General features: G+C 46.6%; 1 protein-coding gene across 4 annotated transcripts; it reads right to left on the reverse strand.

Annotated features, from left to right (window-relative positions):
- Positions 1-594: 594 nt before the first annotated feature.
- On the reverse strand, positions 595-21130 carry acin1b (apoptotic chromatin condensation inducer 1b). 4 transcript variants are annotated; one of them, XM_083690216.1, is made up of 17 exons: positions 20988-21130; positions 19366-19431; positions 18950-19061; positions 17390-17460; positions 15130-17112; positions 14469-14548; positions 10418-10550; positions 6385-6430; positions 5938-6083; positions 5479-5634; positions 4761-4932; positions 4416-4561; positions 3520-3627; positions 3035-3142; positions 2482-2824; positions 2300-2388; positions 595-2196 (listed from the first exon to the last, which is right to left on the reverse strand). In XM_083690216.1, exons 1-17 carry the CDS (start codon positions 21123-21125, stop codon positions 1840-1842), a joined length of 4254 nt encoding a protein of 1417 aa, XP_083546342.1. In that variant the 5' UTR covers positions 21126-21130; the 3' UTR covers positions 595-1839. The 4 variants fall into 4 exon arrangements, with proteins under 4 accessions (XP_083546342.1, XP_083546340.1, XP_083546341.1 ...); XM_083690214.1 differs by having other exon boundaries at positions 2300-2391; XM_083690215.1 differs by having other exon boundaries at positions 5938-6086.
- Positions 21131-21595: the final 465 nt, after the last annotated feature.

A 21595-nucleotide genomic window follows, 5' to 3' on the forward strand; every position in this document is an offset into this window, starting at 1 on the left:
CTGAAGTGGCTTTTTTTACCCTGCAGTTCCAATCTGTGGTCACAAGATGGCGCCTATAAACCTAGAATGCAGGATAGAACAATGCCATGCACCCTAAACTACAGGGTTGTCCTTTAGTCCCTACTCGTTCACTCTGGATTTGGCACCAAATACAATATGGTAGACAAAGCGTAACAATACTTATTATCAATAGTGTATCAATATTTTAGGATTTGATCACTCATCTCGGAGATGGTGTTTTACCACCTGAACTGAATTGAATACACCTTGGCTTAGTAATACCACTGGGACAACTTTGACTAAACAATTTTTCCTTGGGTAGGACCTGTCTATAACAAGGCATTAGAACGAACGACAGCAAAATGCCATGCATTCTTTTTCCTACCTTGCATATGAGCTATTGCTGATGTAATTTGCTATGACAGTCGATTTGACAAACTGCAGAAAGGAAACATAGGTTCACAAAGTTTACCCGTCAACTGTTTTGCCCCAAAGTTTGGCAGCTACTTATTTAGTAATTTACTTGTATTTACTGTTAATTAGCAACCACTTTACCATTCATTAAATCACTCACTCAGCCAGTACAAAAACAAATACATTTTACCTTTAAATTTATTTTTGAATTTTTTGTACATTCAGCACTTACAGGAGGAAAAAACAACCAAATAGCAAATTAGAAAATCTGTTTTAAACTAATCATAAAATCATAAAATTAAAAACAATATTAAAACAGTAATAATGAATCTTTCTATTTGGGATAAACTCATCCTTTATCTGATTCACTGAGGAAGAAAACTTTAATGGATTATGGGGGGGGGGAAATCACTGAAACCAGTGCGGGGAAGACAGCAAGGTCAGATTCACATGGTGTTCTAGAACCACTCACAGGTTCTCTCCATAGAATTAGAATTGTCTTAAAGCTTCCCCCAACCAAACAACCCACAAAGAACAAAACACATGCCAAGGGTGAGTCACTGAAATCAGCCCCCCCCCCCCACAACACACACAAAAAAATGTCCCTAACCATCACAAGGCAAAGACAGTTTTCTAGCTTCAAGCATATGCTGACAGTGTAATGACACAGAGGATCAAGCAACTTTAGTGGGGGAGGGAGAGCACTTAGCACACGCTATAACACACAAAAACCTCCAAGGCTGAAATTTACATGATTCATAAAACTTGAAAGCAGAAAAAGAACGTCCTTCACATTACCCTACAAAGGGGCCAGTTTTTGTAGAAAAGAACTTCAAAGGATTGGAATACTAAAATTGATTCTAGAACATATTTAAGGAAGCCTATTTTAGATTGGTTTATTACAAGGGAGTTGCGGAACTCTGCGCCCACAGAATTTTGAGGAGACTCATTCCAAACCGCAGTGAGCACAAGCTACAGGGAGCCAACTTCCACCCTCACCACATCTCTGGTCAAACAAAGGAGAATGTACAGGGCTCCGATTAGGCCTCTGCTGCCTCGGATGAGGCCATAAGCCAACACATGGGTGGAGAGGGGGCAATAGTAGAAGAGACGTGAGATCGGTGGAGAGGTGGTTTACTTCACTAACAACGCTTGAAATCAACCCAAAAGATGTTAAGTTAATGTACATCATGTGTGAGTAAGACAGGATTACAGAGTACGGGCATGGATGGGATCCCCCAAACGACAAAGGGACAGCAAGTGAGGAGCAGAGTATATACCCCAGAGATGACAGATGTGGTTAAAAGGGAGGGGCAGGGCGGGCGGGGGGATGCTCTCTTTCTACTGTTCAATTGTGTGCCACACTATCTCTCGCCCTTTTGCCCCCCCCCCTCCTCTCTCTCTCTACAATTAGACTGTCCACTCTCAGCGGCGTCTGTCTCTAGGGTTGCTACGGCTACGAGAACGTCTGCCGCCCCCGAATCCCCCTGTAGGTCTAGAATCAGGCCCTCTGGGTCTGAAGCCGTCCTTCCTCTTATCCCCCCCTCTTTCCCTGTCTCTACCCTTCTCCCGCTCTCGATCCCTGTCTCCTTCTGTCCCTCGGCTGGCCCCTCCTCCCACGCCTCCACCAGCGTTTGCCGTGACTCCACCTTCCTTCTCCCGGGTTTTGATCCTCTCCTTCCTTTCCTCCTCTCGCTTCTTGTCCTCCTCCTCCTGCTGTTCTTTCCGCCTCCTCTCTCGTTCCTTCTGTCGGTCAGCACGCTCCTGCACCCTCAGTAACGCCTTCAGATAAAAACAAATTACGTATGTGAGAAGACACCCACACTCCAAACAAATTACAGTATCACTGCCAGTGTGTGTGTGTGTGTGTGTATGTCAGACTAACCTGCTCCTCACTGAGGGGAAGCCAGTATATACAGGGAGCTGCTTTGGTTTTTTGGAAAAGGTCATCCAGCAGTTTGGCAGGGGGCTCGTCTACTTCAAGAGGACACGGAAAGGGACACCATTAACATCATTGTATGAGTTAAAGTTGGTACACCAAAACATTACTCAACACTCTTCCCTCACCTTTTTTGTCAGTCTTCCTCTCCTTGCTCTTTCCTCTCTCTTTCCTCCTCCTCTCTCTGTCTCTGGATTGAGAGCGTCGGCCTTCCTCTCCGGGTTTACCAAAGTCCCGGATCTTGTCCCGGTCCCACTCACGCTCCGCACGGGTCCTCTCCCGGCGCTCCATCTCCCTCTCCCTCTCCGCCCACTGATCCCGTACCCCTCCAGTGCCCCGGTCTCGGTCCCTCCCCTGTTCAGGCATCAGCGGGGGCAGCACGCCCGGCCGGACATGAGGAGGACCCCCAGGTTGGGCGCCGCGGAACTCTTCCCCTCTATCTGCAGTCAGGAGACCCCGGTGGAAGTCAAGCTACAGAAGGAACAGAACGAGAGGATGAAGCTTTGTTTTTACTTGACAGTGTTTGAAAAGAACACTGTTCTGGATTAGCAGTTATGCCACTTTATCTAAACCACATGGACTGAGCATCCCCTCTAAAGGGTACATCTCTAAATGATGTGCGAGCACCTGAGTGTTAAAACTACTGCAGTAGGTCCTCATTGTTTGTGGGGGTAACATTACCTCGCCTTGCTCACAGAAGTCCACACTGAGGACCTTGGGGTTGCTCTGAGGCCACTTCACTCCATGGAGAGCAGCTCGCGTGGCCACCGCTTCTTCTGTGCTAGAGTACTGAGATGGAGAGGGGGGGGGGAAGAGAGAGATCAAACTCAAACCTTTGAGAGTATATGGGCTTTCAATCTGCTTTTTGTTCTCTACATTAGTCAAGGATGTAAAGTTGTTTTTCTGCTACAACTGGCATCTGTCGTCCAACATGCCTGTGTCTTACATCACTGACATGCAGTGAGATCATTGCAAACAGGGATGAATGGAGATTCAGGGCCTGAGGAGAGTCTCTTCTGTGTCTCAGTTGGTATAGCATGGTGCTAGCAAAGCTAAGGTTGTGGGATTGATTCCCACTGGGACCATATATACAAAACAACTGATGCCCTCATCGCTTTGGATAAAAACATCAGCTAAATGGCATATATTTTAGCTAGGTTACTCACAGTGACGTAGCAGTGGGACTTGATCTTGTCGATCCAGAAGCCCTCTTCTACCACTGAACCTGAGCGGTTTAGCAGCTCCTTCAGCTGGCCCAGGGTGAAGGGTCGCACCTACGTGACAAACGAGGAGAGTCATCCAGGTCAATCAGTGTGAGGGTTAAAGACAGTTTATGATGTCGGATGGAACTTGATTGAACTGCAAGGGAATTTGTCAATAACAGAATATATGTATTTTACCTAACTGCAATATACACTCACCGAACACTTTATTAGGAACACTATACTAATACTGGGTAGGGCCTCCCTTTGCTCTCAAAACTGCCTCAATTCTTTGTGGCATTGATTCCACAAGATGTTGAAACATTCCTTTGAGATTCTGGTCCATGATGAAATGATTGCGTCACGCAATTCCTGCAGATTTTTCAGGTGCACTTTCAAGCTGTGAATCTCCCGTTCTACCACATCCCAAAGGTGTTCTATTAGATTCAGATCCGGTGACTGGGAAGGCCACTGAAGAACACTGAACTCATTGTCATGTTCATGAAACCAGTTTGAGACGACTTTTGCTTTGTGACATGGTGCATTATCATGCTGGAAGTAGCCATTAGAAGATGGGTAAATTGTGGCCATGAAGGGATGCACATGGTCAGCAACAATACTTAAATAGGCTCTGGCATTCAAGCGATGATTGATTGGTATTAACGGGCCCAAAGTGTGCCAAGAAAACATTCCCCACACCATTACACCACCTCCACCATGAGAAGGTGTACAGGTGTTCCTAATAAAGTTCTCAGTGAGTGTACATACTGAACCAACAAACTAAGTCCAAGATGGATTTATTTGTATATAGTGTACATGCATGAGCGAGGGGAAAGGCAGGGAGAGTGCTCTCAACTCACCAGGTTACAGACATGGACAATGTTCGAGACTTTGCCACGGGGCGGTGAGGGCTGCTTTGCCGTGCGGACAGGGTCATCGATGGTGATGGACACACCTGACTTCTGCTGACTAATGGAACGGCGCACAAGTGTGTCACTGGGAGTGACTGAGGTACAAATGGAGGGATAGGAGGGAGAGCGGGATGAGGGACAGAAAGAGAGAAAGGGAAGGAGAGAAAGAGAATGTCATTTTCACCAGAACCTCTAGATACTGTTTTTATTTCATTTTAGTTGACAAGGGACAGTGTGTTAATCAATATGTCATTATATTAACATTACCATTGTGTTTTAACGTCAATGTATTACCTTTCTTAGTGTCAGCATCATCAGGAGAGTGTATCTCAATGACGTCCTCTGAGAAGCTCTCCTTCCTCTTCTCTTTGTGTGTCCTCTCTCTCTCACGGTCTGGTTTCTGCTCCTCCTCTTCTTCGTCCTCCCGCTCTCTCTGTCCATTCTCCTGGCTTTCACCAGAGACCACCTTTGAGGGTTGGGATGGAAGGGAGGAAAAGGCAATGATAAATAAACAGTTTGTATCAAGATAAGTAGAAACAATGGTGACTGAACCCCTTTAACATATAAACCATGTTCCGTCTGTATGTAATTTATACTTGTATGTCCTGTTATCATCTATATCAAGAGGCCTTGATGCCTGGAGAATGTAATGACACTGATGTTGGTGTATGAGAACTCTATGGGCCGGTTTCCTGGACACAGACTAGCTCTGGACTATTCCTATGGAAATTATTCATTGAAGATGCATTTTAGTCTGCCTCCCCAGCCAGCCAGCCAGCCACCTCTCTCTCTCTCCCTGCCTACCCACCCAGGCACCTCACTCCCTGCCTTCCTACGCACCTCAGACCCTTACTCGCTGCCTACCTACCCACCCACCCACCCACCTCACTCCCTACCTACCCACCCACCCATCAACCTCACTCCCTGCCTCCCCACCCACCTCAGACCCTTACTCGCTGCCTACCTACCCACCCACCCACCCATCAACCTCACTCCCTGCCTCCCCACCCACCTGTGTGACAGTGCGTCTGATCTTCAGGCCTTTGTCCAGACCCTGGTCGTCCCTGGTGTCCCTAGCAGGGGTCTCCTCCTCCCCAGAGAGGTGTACATCGTCTGGGTGCAGCTCCACTACCGCCTCCTGACTGGGCTTGATGTCTGGGATGAGAGACTGGGAGAAGATGACAAGAGAGGAATGAGACATGGTCTTGGCATGCATTCTTAATTAATGTGGCAAATTGTGTCTGCCACAACAGTGGGAGATGGTGAGTGTGTTTACGGTCAGTGAGTCGCTGATCTGCCAATGTGTGCATGTGTCTCTAAACTCGGACAGTCTCTCAGTTTTTCCGAGGTCTAATGTGTAGGGGATGTGTGTTCAGCACTTTCAATGAGGTGGTGGTCCAACAAGTGTGTCCCCAGTGCTGTTGGCGAGTTGGTGAGGAGACTGTCTGTGTGTATGTCAGCCGTCCAGTACCTTAAGTGAGTCCGTAGTGATGCTGATGGAGGGCTTCTTGGCAGTGACTGCTGTGCTGGAGCCCCACCTCCTCTTCCTCCCAGCTGCGCCTCCGGACTCCGCCTCCGCTGCTCCTCCCTCTGCGCTGCCTGGGGAGGTCTTGATGCCTGCAAAGAGGAAACCAAGCATGTTAGTATTTGGGAGGTGATAAACCATGGTCTTAACATGAGGGGAAGGGAAAGGCAACATGTTTTTTAATCTACAGACGACAGTGGGACATAGTATTCTTGACCTTCTGGAGGTCCAAAAATCTGGAATTCCCAATGAAAACGAAATCTCATATGGCAGAGCTCAACACATACACACACGCAAAAGAAAGTATTGCAGATCAAAGATTTTACTCAAAAACATTCTAAATTACAGGTTCTTGAGAGAGATCCAGGGGAAGCATGTAACTGGTATACTCACTGGTTAAGGAGATCTTGCGGGCTGCGAAAGCCTTAGGTGTGGCACTCTGGAACGAGAGAGAGGACATAAAGATACCCCAGGGGTGTGGGGAGAGATGAGACAGAGACAGACAATAGGCAAACAGAGGAGAGAGAGAGAGAGAAAGACATATAGGTGGGGGGATAGATAGAAAGAGAGAGAGAAAACTGACAGGTTCCAATCTAACCACATAAGGGGAAGGGGAAGGGGGGGGGGAGAGAGACACTGGATCGATAACAGAGAGAGACTCCAGAAGCATTTTCCTCCACCTCTGCTCAAAGACACTGTTCTAAATCATGGTAGAAATCCTAGTTGTTTGTTGGTGTTGGTTTCAAAGGACAAAGCCAGCAGAGCTGAGGACATCAGCTACATTAAGGCACCAGCAGGCCTGTGTGAGGCTGACACAGGGCCATTGTATTAATGCATTTTAGAACCTCGCCCTGGGGCAGTAACGAGAAGCAGCCATTTAAGGCTGCTAGAGAAACAGAATGCCCTTGGGCTGATCATTACATCTGACTAGAGTGCCTTTCCTCTGGGTAGCATAGCGAGCAGGAATGGTCTAGACTATAGTATCTTTAGTTCTGATTATGTGTACATTATCTCTCTTATGTTGTACATGTCCATGGGCTTGTGTTGGGTGTGTGGTGTTTATGTATTGAAGATAACAAAGTCTGTGAGTGTTTGTGTTGTGAGTGTTCAATGAAACAGGTGGAGGGTAAGCGCTGGAGTCCTTGTCTGTCACACCAAAGACACCTGAGCAGGTTACTGATGATACTGCAGTTTAAATTCAGACAAAGGCTAGACGTCTGCTCGGAAATACATGCAGATTCACTTTGATTATTTTTTTAGCCTTTATCATTTAGCATTATCAGCTTTAGGATATCAAATTAAAACTGCAGTAATCAAGACAGTTATACAAAGTTACACAAAGCAACTGAAGTCAATCCTCCTGTCCTGAAGTAGCTTAAGTTCTGAGAAAAACACTAACTGACATCTCTTACAGTTATTCAAAAAAATAAGTACACCTCAAATAGAGAAAAATGACAAGTCATTTCCTGGTACCATTGACACCTGATTCCTCACTGGCTTGGCTATGGCCCAACCGCACGGCAGTGTGTACTGTATCTAGGCAACAAGGGTCCAATCAGAGAAGGCAGAGGAGTGAGGGCAGGGCTCGATTTGAGTGTGCTGACAAGCCGGTAGACAGGAACTGATCTTAGCTTTGGACTTTCTCTTGAGGGGGGGAGAGGACTGTTCTTTACTGAATGCTGCTTTAAAGTGTAATTTCCTCTTTCTTTGACCAGGCAAAAGCTTTGGTAGTCATACAACGAATTTCGATGGGAAGTGTCAACTCCCAAGTCCCAAATCTGATCCTCAGCGTCAATGGCAGAATGGGCGTGTGAGTCTTAAAAGTTTCAACTGAAATGTCTGAATAGTCTCTGATGTCATAATCAATTGTCCAATGAGACCACAGCTTGAAGTTCTTTGTGGCCTGGGATTGGTTCTTTGAAATATACTGACAGGAAACCAAAGGGATGTAAAAGTCTCTTATAGATGTCTGGATGATGACTGTTGTATTCAGAATGTATAAACACAGTGTAATGGAGTCTTGGTTGCAGGTGAATAGTTCAAATCCATTAGGCGGCGATAGTTTCCACCGGAACAACGGGATGGTAGCTATTTCACTAATGCCACATATTGACAGCAGTATGATCCATGTTCACTGTAGTTGAACCTATGAAAGTCTCTGGTGCAGGCTGGTCGGTGAATCAAGGCAGAGAGATAACTTCTGACCTTGAAAAACAAGCCAATAACAGCATTCCAAAGAGATGAATAAGCCAATGAAAATCCTGATAGTAGCAGCAAAGACAGGTCACATCTTTAACTGTGTTCCCAGGGAAAATGACTTTTCTTTGCAATCCACAAATCAATGAGAAAAAGTTATAGTCCCAAAAACAAGTCAATTTCAATATTCCGCTTAGGTGTCAAACACAAAGACACCTTGACATTAGTATTCAGAGGAAGTCAGCTTAGTGTCCTTTCAGAACCTCAGGTCCAGGTAATAACAGTGTGGGCCTTATCAGTGATCAATGCATATGGCCCAGTTCACTCAAGTCCATGATGAGGCAGAGCATCTGTCTGGTTATAGTCCTCTTTACCAGCAGGGGGCAGGCTGGCAGGAGACGCAAGGAAAAACACAGCAGCAGGCGTCATCTTGTCTGTGACAAGTCCTCTTTTGGTCAGAGAGCTTGTGGTTTGGCAGAACAGGCCCCCTCTCTCTCTCAGGTAGGATGCGGGAGGGATTGGGTAGCCTAGCAGCTTAGCTTCCCCACAAAATGGCAGGCCAGGAGGGCAGGCAGACAGACAACGCTCCCTCCTTCCTGACCTGCCTGCCTCGCCACCAGCCAGTCTCCATTCCAGTAAATGGGCTTCTCTCCCCAGGGCAATGGGATTGGTGGTCTGATGTGTTCTTGCTGCCATGGCTGTCTCAGTGCCGGAGGGTAACGAGAGGGAGGAGGGGGGGCCTTGCAGACTCAGGCTCTGGCTTAACTCAGTGCGGTGGGTGGGTGCAGAAGACTCTGGGCCTAGTTCAGGTACCACGGAGGCGCTTGGGCATAGCGGGACAGGAGTTGTAGGAGGAGGAGGAGGAGTAGTGGTGGAGGTGGTAGTAGTAGTAGTAGTACGCAGGTACCATTAGGGGCAATGGAAGAGGCATGGGCACCTTCATAACAAAGCAATCAATGGGGTTTTAAACAGCAGTCATACCAAAAAGAGATAATGAGTTCATGGGAATATGAGAGAGAGGATAAGATAGAGAGAGCCAGGACAGAGAGAGAGAGAGAGAGAGAGAGAGACTCAGTAGAGGGAGGGATGAGGGGGAGAGAGAGAGAGAGACTCAGTAGAGGGAGGGATGAGGGGGAGAGAGAGAGAGAGATACAGATAGGGAGTAGAGAAATGAGGGAAAGAAAACAAGTAGAGAGAATCCTGATGAATCTCTCCTCACACACTCTGTCAAGGTCTATTACTCATGCAAACCCTTGGGACACAGACACACACACAGACACACACACAGAGAAAATACTAATTGCATTTATCAAATAAAATATGTAAAAGTGTCTGATTAGTGTCAAGTGAGGACTTGCTCAGTTTAAAATGGCGAACCAAATACCTTTAAATCGAGTTTCCATGTAAAATGTATGGATGCAAATATATGGCAAAGTAAATTTGAATTGCGATATTTGGAACATATTTGATTATTTGGAGTATATCATAATATTGTAAATGAAAATAGTCTGTACAAGTGCTTAAAACTCAAGGCAAAGCACATCTACGGGTGAAAACATGTCTTTGTTTCACCAGACTCACTTGTTCACTCTATGCACTGCAGTTCAGTCATTTTTGCTCACACCGTTATAAATGTATATTAAAAAAAAAAGTTATATTGTGATTGTGAATAGGAAATGTTTGATATCACCTAACCCTAGTGAGGAGTAAGTTAGCTTCTGAAAATGATAAGCATGCACACATTCGAGCATTAAACACACACAAACAACATTGAAATGAGGAGCATGCAGCCCGTCCTTCTGATGTTCATGTCTCATTTCAGAAAACCATTTCTGTCCCACCTGCAATCTAGTCATTAAGATAAGAGCTATTATAGAAACCCTCTAGGTATAGGATCATGTGTGCATGCTTTTCTATGTGCGAATTCTGGGATATATATATATATATATATATATATATAAACAGTTAGCTGTATCAAAGTCAGTGAGGGCTGGTTCATTCTTGCCCTAAGACACCCTCCCCCCCATCCAAAATCAACCCCTAGTCTTTACTTCCTATGCAGTTGTGTAGATGTGACAGGATCCAATAGGTGTAAGGAATAGTGTCAAAATTCCACCGAAATGATCAGAGGGCAAAGTGGAGCCATTCCCATATCGCTAATCAGATCCTCTCATCTCCACATGTGCCTAGGGGACCGAGGACCCAGACCACACCGTGTCAGAATTCTTACCTCCTCCAAGCGGGCCTCATTGTTCTCTGGGTCCCCCTCGGAGGCTGGCTGGGCCAGGGAGCCCTCAGAGTCAGGGTCCACCTCCATCACAGCAGGACCGGCTGGCTCAGACAGAGAGGTCTGCTTCACCTCTCTAGGGGTGGAACGGGGATGGAGATGCAGGGGGACAGAGGGATGAGGGATAGAGGAGAGGACAGAGGGAGCAAGAGGCAAGGGGAAAGAGGGTTAAGTGAAAGGGAAAGATGGAGGGAGGAAGAGAGGGATGGAGAGAGAGAAAGAGAGCGCAAGTGGTGAGAGACGGCAGAGGGAGGGAGAATAGAAATATATGGGTGGAGAGAGAGATATTAATACACAAGGATCTGAACAAATGAACAGGTATAGGACTATCAAATGAACAGGTATAGGACTATCAAATGAACAGGTATAGGACTATCAAATGAACAGGTATAGGACTATCAAATGAACAGGTATAGGACTATCAAATGAACAGGTATAGGACTATCAAATGAACAGGTATAGGACTATCAAATGAACAGGTATAGGACTATCAAATGAACAGGTATAGGACTATCAAATGAACAGGTATAGGACTATCAAATGAACAGGTATAGGACAAATGTGTATAAATGTAGTCAAACTATAGCGGTCACTCGTCATACAAAAACAATACAAAATCAAATGCAATTAAGAGAGACATCTGTGGAAAGAAAAGCCTCCTTAAATCAACAGCAGAGACGGGGGACTGACAGAGACGGGGGACTGACAGAGACGGGGGACTGACAGGGGATCACTAAGAATCTAAAAGTGTCTGAAGTAGTCAAAGACCAGAGGGGATGAGACATGATCACACAGGAAATGAAAAGAGACTGAGCAAGGTTGGTCCAGGCCAGTGATCTGGGTCAGTACAACTATAAATAACTCACCAGCCAAATGACACCCAGCATCAGGGTCACACATACTCCTCAAACAAACAGAAGCAGTCAGACAGACAGACAGACACACACACACACACACACACTAGAGTTCAGTCACTGACTACTAATGGATAAGTTTGCATCTTGCACGCTACAAAAGCCACATATTTGTTGATCATTACATTCACAGTAAGGTATTGTAGGAGTCACGTCAACATGCTAGCAACAACTACTGCATTAATACGGTCAACCAATCACCTGCTCTGCTGATCACAGCACAGCCATTGGTGATCCATTGTTGGGTCTCAGAGGAAGGGATAAGACTAGTCTGGGAACTGTGATCTAGCCACTTGGGTGGGACGACCCTCAATTCTTATCTTCATTTGGAGATAAATTGGTGGGGGGTGGAGGAGAAGGAATTCACCTCCCCTTCTCTACACAAAAGAATCTCTCTCATTGTTCAGTGTGTGTCTGTGCCCCATTGGCCCCTGTCTACAAACACCTCACCTGCAATACGAGTCTTCTGAGGAGACAGATGTCGGCTGGAATATGACCCCAGTGGGACAGCAATGAAGGGGTAGCCTGTCTCAGCAGTGTTCATTAAGAGAGTGTGTGTGTTTGTGCAGGGTGTGAGGTTGAGGAACTCTCCCTCTGCATCGCAAAGAGTGGCTTTGCAGTTCCCCATTCATTTTACATTCCTTCCTGTAGAGATGTTTTAACCCCTCCTTTACATTCAGCAGTAAGGTAATGGTAATAACGTGACACTGATGCCTGTTGATATTCTATCCTGAAGTCCTTATTGTGGTTGAGGTGCATGGTACTTCCTCCACACAAGACGGTGACAACCTTTGTTCTTTAGAATGCCACCTTTACCATATCCATCATCAAGGTTTGAATCAAGAATACAGGGAAGTAATAAGAGGACAAACCGGTGGAATTCTTACACAGTATCAGCCTCTGCGACCTTGCCTTAGTCATAATGTCTAACGATAAGAACACTCACTATATGGCCAACAGTCTGAAGTAATGACCTCCCATGACAGCAGCTCATTAACAGCCATCTGAACACAATCGCAGCTCACCTCCCAAGATCATCGCCTCCACCCAGAGCAAGAGATTAACAGAGCTCCACAGACAACAATAGCAACAATATTGAGAGAGGCGGAAGTGAAGTAGAAAAGACAATAATGTGTGAGTGATGAGGAGAATGACAAATAAGACACCCAAAGGCTAAAGCCTGTGTCTCTACGTATACCCCTTGGATTCATACAGTGAGTGTGGGTGAGCTTAGCATACTGTATGTAACCACTACAGGGAAATGTTATGAGTCAAGATGAACGAGGCAAGCATTCGTTGTTTAATTCATAAGATGGAACGCTGCATGATTCTCACTATGACGCCATTAATTCAACCTGAATTACTTATTTATCTGCGTATACATACTAAGCTCTGTAAAGACAGGGAGTGACCATGGCGTTACCCCGACTTCTCTTCTCACGTCCCCTTCCCCCAACAAAATCGCTCCCCACCCCGCATGGTAAGCTCACATGGGCATCGACGTATAATACACACTCGGTGTCTGATCAAACACCACAAACATAGGGCTCTAATGTAGCGATCAGATACACGCGCATCGGGCAGGATGAACGGGGAGGTGAGACAAAATGAGACGAGCTATCGACGCTGCGCTCTGGCTGCCGTTTAAGGGTATCTAACAACCTGAACGCCTAACCTCTGTCGCTCACTATCTTACCCGTTTTTGTTGCCTTCGGACAGCATAATGCCGGGCTGGAGCCCCGACAGCAAATGCTCTGCCGTAATCGATTACTCCGGTCAGGCGTGGTTTGCAATCGGGGACGCGAAATCCTATTGCGGCTGCGAGATCGTGCACTGCGTCGGTATCAGAGTAGCAATGCACGCATGACGGCCATATTGGCTTGGTAGGGGGAAATTAGTGCGAGAGGAGAGCGGAGCAGGGCGAGGACCCGTTTTCTCTCAGCACAGGCCACACCGGTTGTGGGGCTGCCGCATTGGATGCCTGACAAGAAATACTGCTGCCTATAATTAGCGTATAGCGTATAGTGACTAAGCACTCAAGATTGTTTACTTTGTTACCAACGTGGAAAGCAAACGCCAGATTGTAACGAATAGAAGTCGAGCGGGAACAAATTGCCTGCAACATTGTTGCGACCTATATAGCCAAACTGTTTTATCGTTTTAACAACATCATGGAATACAACATATTTACTTTGATTTATAGACGTATCTATAAATCTCTAAACATAATCAAACATGACACGGCTCACCAGAACAGCTGTCTAAACTGTGTCAGACAATAAAATGTTATGACCAAATACAGCCATATACAGTAACATGGCAACAAAAATCAAGTCCAACTTAATATCAAAACCCATAAATTAAATTACACTTCACACATCAAGTTATGCTAGAGGCTGTGCCCCAATCAAACCCCAAGAAACACGTTAGTTGCGGGACACATCCATTCACATTCACTGCATATATCTACACATCATTTTAGGTGGCGGTTTCTTCTGCTTTATTATGTAACCTTTGCACTTTCAATCGCCATCTTTTAAGACATCCATCCGCTCATCACTGTGTTGAACCGGTCACAGCCAAGCAGGAACAAGCAGGGAAGGGAGAGAGCACAATCCTATGTACTTACCTTACCCCAAAGAACATAATCAGACAAACAATTGAGGAACAGATTGAGACGCAGGAAACAAGAGGTAATGGGGTAGATGGCAATCTGACACAAGGTTACTATGGTTACGGTTATTTTTTATATTATATTTATAAGTTGAACTCCATCTCAACCGTTGAGTTGAAATGTCAAGGCATGTCTTAAAGGGTTTCTTGTAAGGTGTCTTCACAGTAGACTGAAGCATGTGTCAGATAAGTATGTGTTAATATAAGTATTACATTGCCTGTGATGTTTTGTATTGTCAGTCTTAAAAGTATAGCTCCCCACCATGCTGTGCTAAACACAAATTCCACCAACCTCGGATCTCTTGGTACTTGTGTTAGTATGAGTAAGGAATGTGTGTGTGTGTGTGTGTGTGTGTGTGTGAGAGAGAGAGAGAGAAGTGAGTGTGTGGGAGGAACTCAAAGCAGACCTGGCAGGCTGTCTCTTCTTCACTCCTTTGTCCTGTCTTTGCTTTTCCTCATCATCTCCCTTTCTTCCTAGGCAAGCCTTCTGTGGAACAGATAAAGAGTGAGCATCACACAGCCAAATAAATGTCACGTTAGGAAAAAGCCACACATCAAATAGTATCTCATCAGTATTTAATCAAATACATAAATGTATAGTAGAAAGAAAATGTGTTAAGGGTGCAAGTCATAGGATTCAATGAGGGGAGAAGAGGGGTCAAAGAACAGCTGCATACATTTTTTTAACCATGATGCATTCTCCACCAATAAACAAATGTTCTTGAAGTGGACTAGTAGTTCTGAAGGGTGACTGAACAACCTGTTACATACTTAACAATAAACTAACGGATGCATACAAAAAAAGAGTTAATAATCTTGTGGAGTAAAATGGAAAACCTGACCACTCTTAGTAGTTCTCCTCAGTGCACACTCTACAAGCGTGAGAAGGCAAGTTTAACTCACCTGCACCCAGGGAGACAAACTGTCTGCCTGGTGCATCGGTATTAGCATGGCAGGATCATCATCGGAGAGACGCAGAGTTAATGCTAAAGGTAAATACACACTGTTCTAGTCTGGTGGTGCGTAGTAGAACAGGTATTTAGAGACTATTAGCCACTCAATACTAACCTTCTTTTGATGGGCGGTGCGGCGGGATTTACCCCCGGATGATGAGGACCTTGATGAACGCGATGAGGAGGATCCAGAGTCTGAGGACGAAGTATCACTGGAGGTTGAAGACTGTCTGCCGCTAGCTCTCTTCCCCTGCCTGCCCCTCTCTTGCTTCTTCTCTGCCTCTCTGCCCCCTGGGTGTGAGGGGGGCAGCACAGGCCCCATAGGTTCAAGAAGGATCTTCTTTTCATCACCTTCACTGGCCTTGGAAGAACACCCTTTCCTGACCTCTTCCTTAGGCGTCCCCTTCTCTGCCTGTCTGTCACACTCCATTACATCAACCTTTCCAGTGCTTGGTTTAGGCTTCTCCACAGGCGCCTTGTTTGGTGAAGCGACCTCCGTGTCTGAGTGCTGGAACCCGGAGACAAGGACCCCCCGGCCAACAGATGACTGGGGTGGACCGTGGGTGTCCCGAGAGAGCTGGAGCCCCCCCTGGGTGGTCACCACAACAGACCCCTGCTCCGGTTTGGTGGGGGAGACCATGGATCCGGACGAGGTGTCAGAGAACATGCGGGGCTTCTTGACGATGGGAGGCGGTGAGGTGGTAGTGGCGTCTAAGCGGGGAGGGGAGGAGGACAGCGGTGTATCCCTGAGGAAGCGTGACCTCTTTGAGGCCTGAGAGGACACATTGGTGGCCTGGTCCACTGAAGGCTCTTCAGACCCAACCTGAGATGGGGCAGCACCAGAGACTGGTGGAGAAGTGAGATCCCGTCCACGTTTCCATGGCGGCAGACGACTCTCCTTCTCTTCCTGTCTCTCCTCCTCTGTCTCCTTGTCTCTCTCCCTCTCCTGATGAGTTGCATCTCTGGTGTGGCCCTGGGGCTCTGAGGTGACAGGGACAGTGCTGAGGGTGATGGTGGGCACGGAGACAGACAACAGGGGGAGAGGGTGGAGCTGCGCACCTGACACTGGTGCAGGAACCTCAGGAACAACCAGGGTGTGTCCAGCACTGTTGCCTATGTGAGCAATAGCTCCCCCTGGGAACAAGACACCCCCAACCCCTGCTCCTGGTTTGTTAGCATCTCCTGGACCGGCTTCCACAGGACCCATCTGAGCATCTGAAGAAGCCTCGCCTCTCTTCCGACCCTCACCAAATGCCCCCTCGGACGCCATCTTGCGGGCGAGCAGGGACAGAGGGCCAGGCCGGCGCTGCTGTGAGGGTTCTGGGCTACTGGAGCGGGAGCTGGAGTCAGAGTCCTGCCTCTGCAAGTCTGGAGGGGGGCGGGCCGCCACGCCTGCACCAGCTCCTTCTGGCTCATCCATGTCAGGAGGGCTCTGTTTGGGGGTGTCAGGGAGAGGAAAGGAGAGCTCTGGGGGTGGAGAGGGGGGTGGGGTGGGTTGGCGTAGCTGCATGGGGGGTTGGTGTACCTGCTGTGGGGGGATGTGCTGCGGGGGCTGGAGCTTGCGTCTGGATCTCTCTCGGCCCGCCGGCACACTGGGGGAAGGTTGCTGGGGCTGTGGAGGAGCCTGTCCGCCTCTCCGTGCCCCGGCTGCGGGTCCCCACTCGTCATCCTCCTCACTGTCGTCTTCATCGTCTTCATCGTCATCATCACTCTCTTCCTGAGCGCGGCCAGCTACTGCTCGGGCTGAGCGGCTGAGGTGCAACACAGAGTGGGCAGAGCCGGGCTCCGCTGGGGCTGTTCCTTCCTTCTCTTGGGCACGGGGCATGGGGGGGGGCAGGCCCTGGCGCTCTGGCTCCCCGAGGACACGCACAGACAGGGAGGCCACTGCACGGGGTGGAGAGGGGGTGGTCGGCTCCTCGTTGCCCTGGTGGAGGGAGGGCCGCTGGATCCGGCCTCCAGGACCGTCAGGGGACTCCTGGGGTACAGAGCCTGAGCCAAAGTCTGGCCTTCGAGCAATCATCCCCTGCCCCATCAGCGGTCCTCCTCCTCCTTCCTCCTCGGCCCTGGTCAGTGGTGGTTGGGAGGGCATGGGGCGATGCTGAGGTGGGGGTGGTGGAGGTGAAGGAGGAAAATGTTATGCTGACACATGAAATCTCTCCTCTATTCATGAGTAAAAAAAAAAAATCTTATCCCATTTAACAACAAAAAAAAAAACTTGATTAATGACTATCAAGATCTAGTGGGTTAATGTTCAAGAGAATATAACCTGTGCCTTTGAGGAACGTGTTCAGCTTGTTAGCATCCGCTTTTGTGTGTATGCCCATTGAGGTTTCTGCTTTTGTGTGTGTATGTATGCATATGTTGGGGTTACTAACCATGTCTGGGTGATAGGGAGCGCTGTCATTGCCCTCTGTGTGGTCCTCCTCCTCTGGGCCTGCCGGGCTTTCTGTCTCAGGGAGAGGAGACAGAAGAAGAGGGGTCAGAAGTCAGGGGTTAGCCAAAAGCCACACACTCCATTTATTCTGTAACAAAGGCATCTTCTGTCCGTTGGTGGCAGGGTGAGATTCTGTACTACACCTCTAATAGTAGAGGGTGAAGCTAAGACTGCAAAACCTGCTAATCTACTGCACAATAAATCAACAGAAATACATACAAAAATAGTTACTAATCCTTTGGAGTAAAATGATCACAATATAGGAAAATATTAAATCCTGGTCCATTCTTATTAGTTCTCCTCAGTACACACTGCATCAGCGTGAGAAGGCAAGATTAACTCACCTGCACCCAGGGAGACAAACTGTCTGCCTGGTGCATCGGTATTAGCATGGCAGGCTCATCATCGGAGAGAATACTCAAATTGGAGAGGGCATATGTGGTATGAGAGGTGTTATGGAAAATACATTCATAGAACTATTTTCAGGTTATACACTCTCATATGACTGATACAACTTGTGTAACTACTGTGATTACATTTTCTCTTGCCACACCTCTAAAGTTCTATAGCCATTGTTCTAAGAAGCACTGTAAAATTACCATGTGAACAGCGGTAGTTTCGGACGGAGTGGTGAGAGAGAGCAATAATGGGGGGACTGGCGCATCCTGCCAATAGGTGTGAAATGTTGAACGCCGATTAATCAGTAAGAAAGCGCTGACTGATCAGTGAGAGAGTCTCCCCATTGTTCATTCTCTCCCGCCCTTTCTCACGTAAGCACAAGCCCATCAGCCGATAGATTTGGCGGCGACTCCCATTATGTTCAAACTGTATAAAAGACAAACCTGATCATTGTCTCTTTAGACTTGTGCTGAACGGACCCCCAGATCTACGCTGGGCTGCTGTTACGCTCTCGTCTCTTGTTTGCAAGCAATAAATACCGGACTCATATATTGTGGCTACTCAGGACTTGTTTCATGATTCTTACCTCCGAAGAGCTAAAGTACAGAGTGGTAAATCCTAGACTTCCACCACAGAGGCCAATAAGGAGATCGCTGCAAAGGTGTTAACTGCACACAGATTTGGGAACCCCATTGTATATTCAATCATGGGTTACTGCACTAAGCTATGGGGTGCTGTCTGCACTAAGCTATGGGGTGCTGTCTGCACTAAGCTATGGGGTGCTGTCTGCACTAAGCTATGTGTCCACTATTCATATGCGTGCAGTAACTGCACTAAGCTATAGAGGGCCATTAGTCCACTGTGCAGTCTGGAGTAGCTGACCTGTGTCAAACACTTAAGCTGCCCTTGGTTTAACGTGTCTAGTACAATGGGCCAAATGGAAAATATAAATCAATGTATTGGATGTATTAGACTCAGGTCTGGCAGACTGCCTGGATAACTGAACATATTGAAATCATTCTTAACACATTGTACAGCAAATTTGACATATCAATGCTGTGAGTATGTTTTCAGTAGGTAGTGGGCTGACTGGATGTCTCACCATCGGCCTCCGCAGCTTCCCGTGCCTCCCTCTCCAGCCGCTGCCGGAGGAGCTCCTGCTGCTTGGCCAGGTATTGCTTTATAAAGCTGTTCTGACTCATCTCCTCCCCAATCTGCACAGATGGGAGCAACATAAACAATGAAAACCAGGGGGAAGAGAATACAAACATGACACATAGTGTGTGTGAATTCAATTCAACAACACACATCATTGTGATAGATGGTACCTGCCTGTTATGATGTACATGTAATGTGATGATAATGTATCAAAGTGTGACAATATATTCTTGGTATCCCCATCCCACCTAAAGTAATTTCTTAGAGCATTCCCAATGCCTCTTTCCTGAATACTATTTTTAATACTATGTCAGCTAGTCTGTCTCCAACATGTTGTGCATTAGTTGATTGGGTTCTTACCTGGGAATTGGGCTGGAGCCCCATATGAGGAGTGGATGTCCTCTGTAGGTTCTCCAACATCAGAGCCTGTAGAAACAACAGAAATATCCATGAACAGAAACCAAATATTATACTGTTTATATTATTACTCGAGTGAAAGGGGGCTCTAGTTCTCCTCAGCACACACAGCCACTCAGGTCAGTGTGAGAAGGTGAGTTTAACTCACTTGCACACATGGAGACACACTGTCTGCAAGGTGCATCAGTATTAGCATGGCAGGCTCATCATCGGAGAGACACACAAGCACTAAACACACTCCATATACATTGCAGCAAAAACTGACCAAAGTACCTGAGAGATAAAAATGTGTTCCAAAGGAGGCCAAGAATGTGAAAGCAAAGATCATTGCAGCAAAGCAGCATTCTTGATTAGACTACAAACAGGTGTTCCCTCTGCAACTGGACATGGTAGAGATGCTGCATAGTGGACTGCCATGGTCATTGAGTCAGATCCCCTCAGATCCTCTCTTTTGAAGAGTCTTCTGTGTGTTGAGATAATCTTCTAATGTGAAGAGCAGACCAGGTTTATCCTCTAATAAGTGGGGGATGTGAAAAGCTGGGACCAGTTCATTGGTTAACTGTGTGGGAGGATGGACCAATCAAAGCATCGTTTGTGTAATGTCTCAGGTCATTGATTTGAGCATGCCAGTTTCGATGGCTTATTCAAAGACAAGAACAAGCACAAATGCATAAATTCACATCTAAATGTGTGAGAATAGAACATTTCCACACTTGAGAAATGGACATAGCGTGCAATAGATACAAATCAACGCAACTTTAGTTGACGAGATAATTTGTGGCATCACATTCGGCTAGCAGTAATTAACAGGCTACTCACTGCGATTTTATTCATGTATTTTACTAAAATCAGGAGTAAAATGTATAATAATGCACAATCTGCAAAATACCCATTTCAGACCAAAGCCAAATAGTTTATCTACAGCAAGGCTATTAACCCCCCATCCCTAACAAATACTCCTCTCTACAGGACCATTGCCATCGTGCACGTTGTTTACACTGGGCTGCAAACTTACAATCGGAATACCTCAAATACCTCGTTCTATGTGCGTTCCTATTTCTAGGTTACTTTGCTCATTCATCGACTCATTCTTAGCAATCATTGATATTTACATCTGACAGCTGCAAACCCTTGTACTGTAACTACAGTATCACGGGCATGCGCGTCCCCATCCCCCTACCTTCCCCTCCTCCTCCTCCTCCTCCTCCTCCTCCTCTCGTTCACTACAGAGCGCGGGCCCGACAGCAACTCAAAAATACAGGAGATGGCTAACGAGCTAGCTAGCGATTCACAACACTCAGCTTAGGCCTTCTGACTTGGTAGTGCAACACAGCACAACTTTGCAGAGTGATTTACAATAATATATCTGTAATTGACAATTTAGTTGAGTATTGGCGATTAGCTTGTTAACTGAACATAACCCCATTGCACACTATGGTGCGTAAAACCTGTGCGTTCCCGCTCCGGCATAACCACCGACACGACACGGCCTCTAACCCCACTCTCGCCTCTTGCTGAACTTGACCAGCCTCTTTGTAGAAACACAGAACCTGTGCTAAACTTACCCCTTTTAGTCGCTTTATGAGTGCACTTTTCTGTCCGCTTTTAGGAAGCCTTCGTTGCTCCAAAGCGAGTTTCAAATCCGCCACACGGAGCGAATGTAGAGGTTTACCATCCAGCGTTACATCTTCAAGTTCCGCCATTTTGCTCTCCCTCAGCTCTCTGGCGTTCTCCGCAGACGTCATAGTTCGGAGATCTCCGGAGGGTGGAGAGGAGTTCGGCTTTCCCATTTGTCAACAGACACAGTACAACTAGTTGCTCTGTCATGAACCAATAACGTTTATTTTGGATCTAAAAGCAGAATTATCAGGTCACGGACAGACATTACTGAAATTGAGATAATTGCTTACTGTACGTAATGTTTTATCTATAGACGTATGTATTGTCTCTCAATGTGTCAATGCATTTACAATATATAAAATACACTCAATGCTATAATCCCAGTAGTGTTGTATGTGCTTAATAAAAACAACACTCATACAATATTATTCAGGCATAGAGCTGGAATAGAAAAAGGGTTAGAAAATCTCTTCACTAATGTATTTACTAATGTACAAATCCGTATGCTTACGCGTATACGCCCGTAGAAACGTTCATTAAAAAACTCCCAAAC

Source organism: Argentina silus (genome assembly GCF_951799395.1).
Source record: "Argentina silus genome assembly, chromosome: 1".
Classification (NCBI taxonomy): Eukaryota; Metazoa; Chordata; class Actinopteri; order Argentiniformes; family Argentinidae; genus Argentina; species Argentina silus.

Excerpts from the sequence above, each read along its gene's own strand:
- acin1b (XM_083690213.1), bottom strand. The coding sequence starts at position 21,125 with ATGGCGGAACTTGAAGATGTAACGCTGGATGGTAAACCTCTACATTCG. Across the intron at positions 19,062-19,365 it reads GGCTCCAGCCCAATTCCCAG|ATTGGGGAGGAGATGAGTCA; the intron begins GTAAGAACCCAA and ends CCATCTGTGCAG. Across the intron at positions 3,628-4,415 it reads TTGTCCATGTCTGTAACCTG|GTGCGACCCTTCACCCTGGG; the intron begins GTGAGTTGAGAG and ends TTTGTCACGTAG.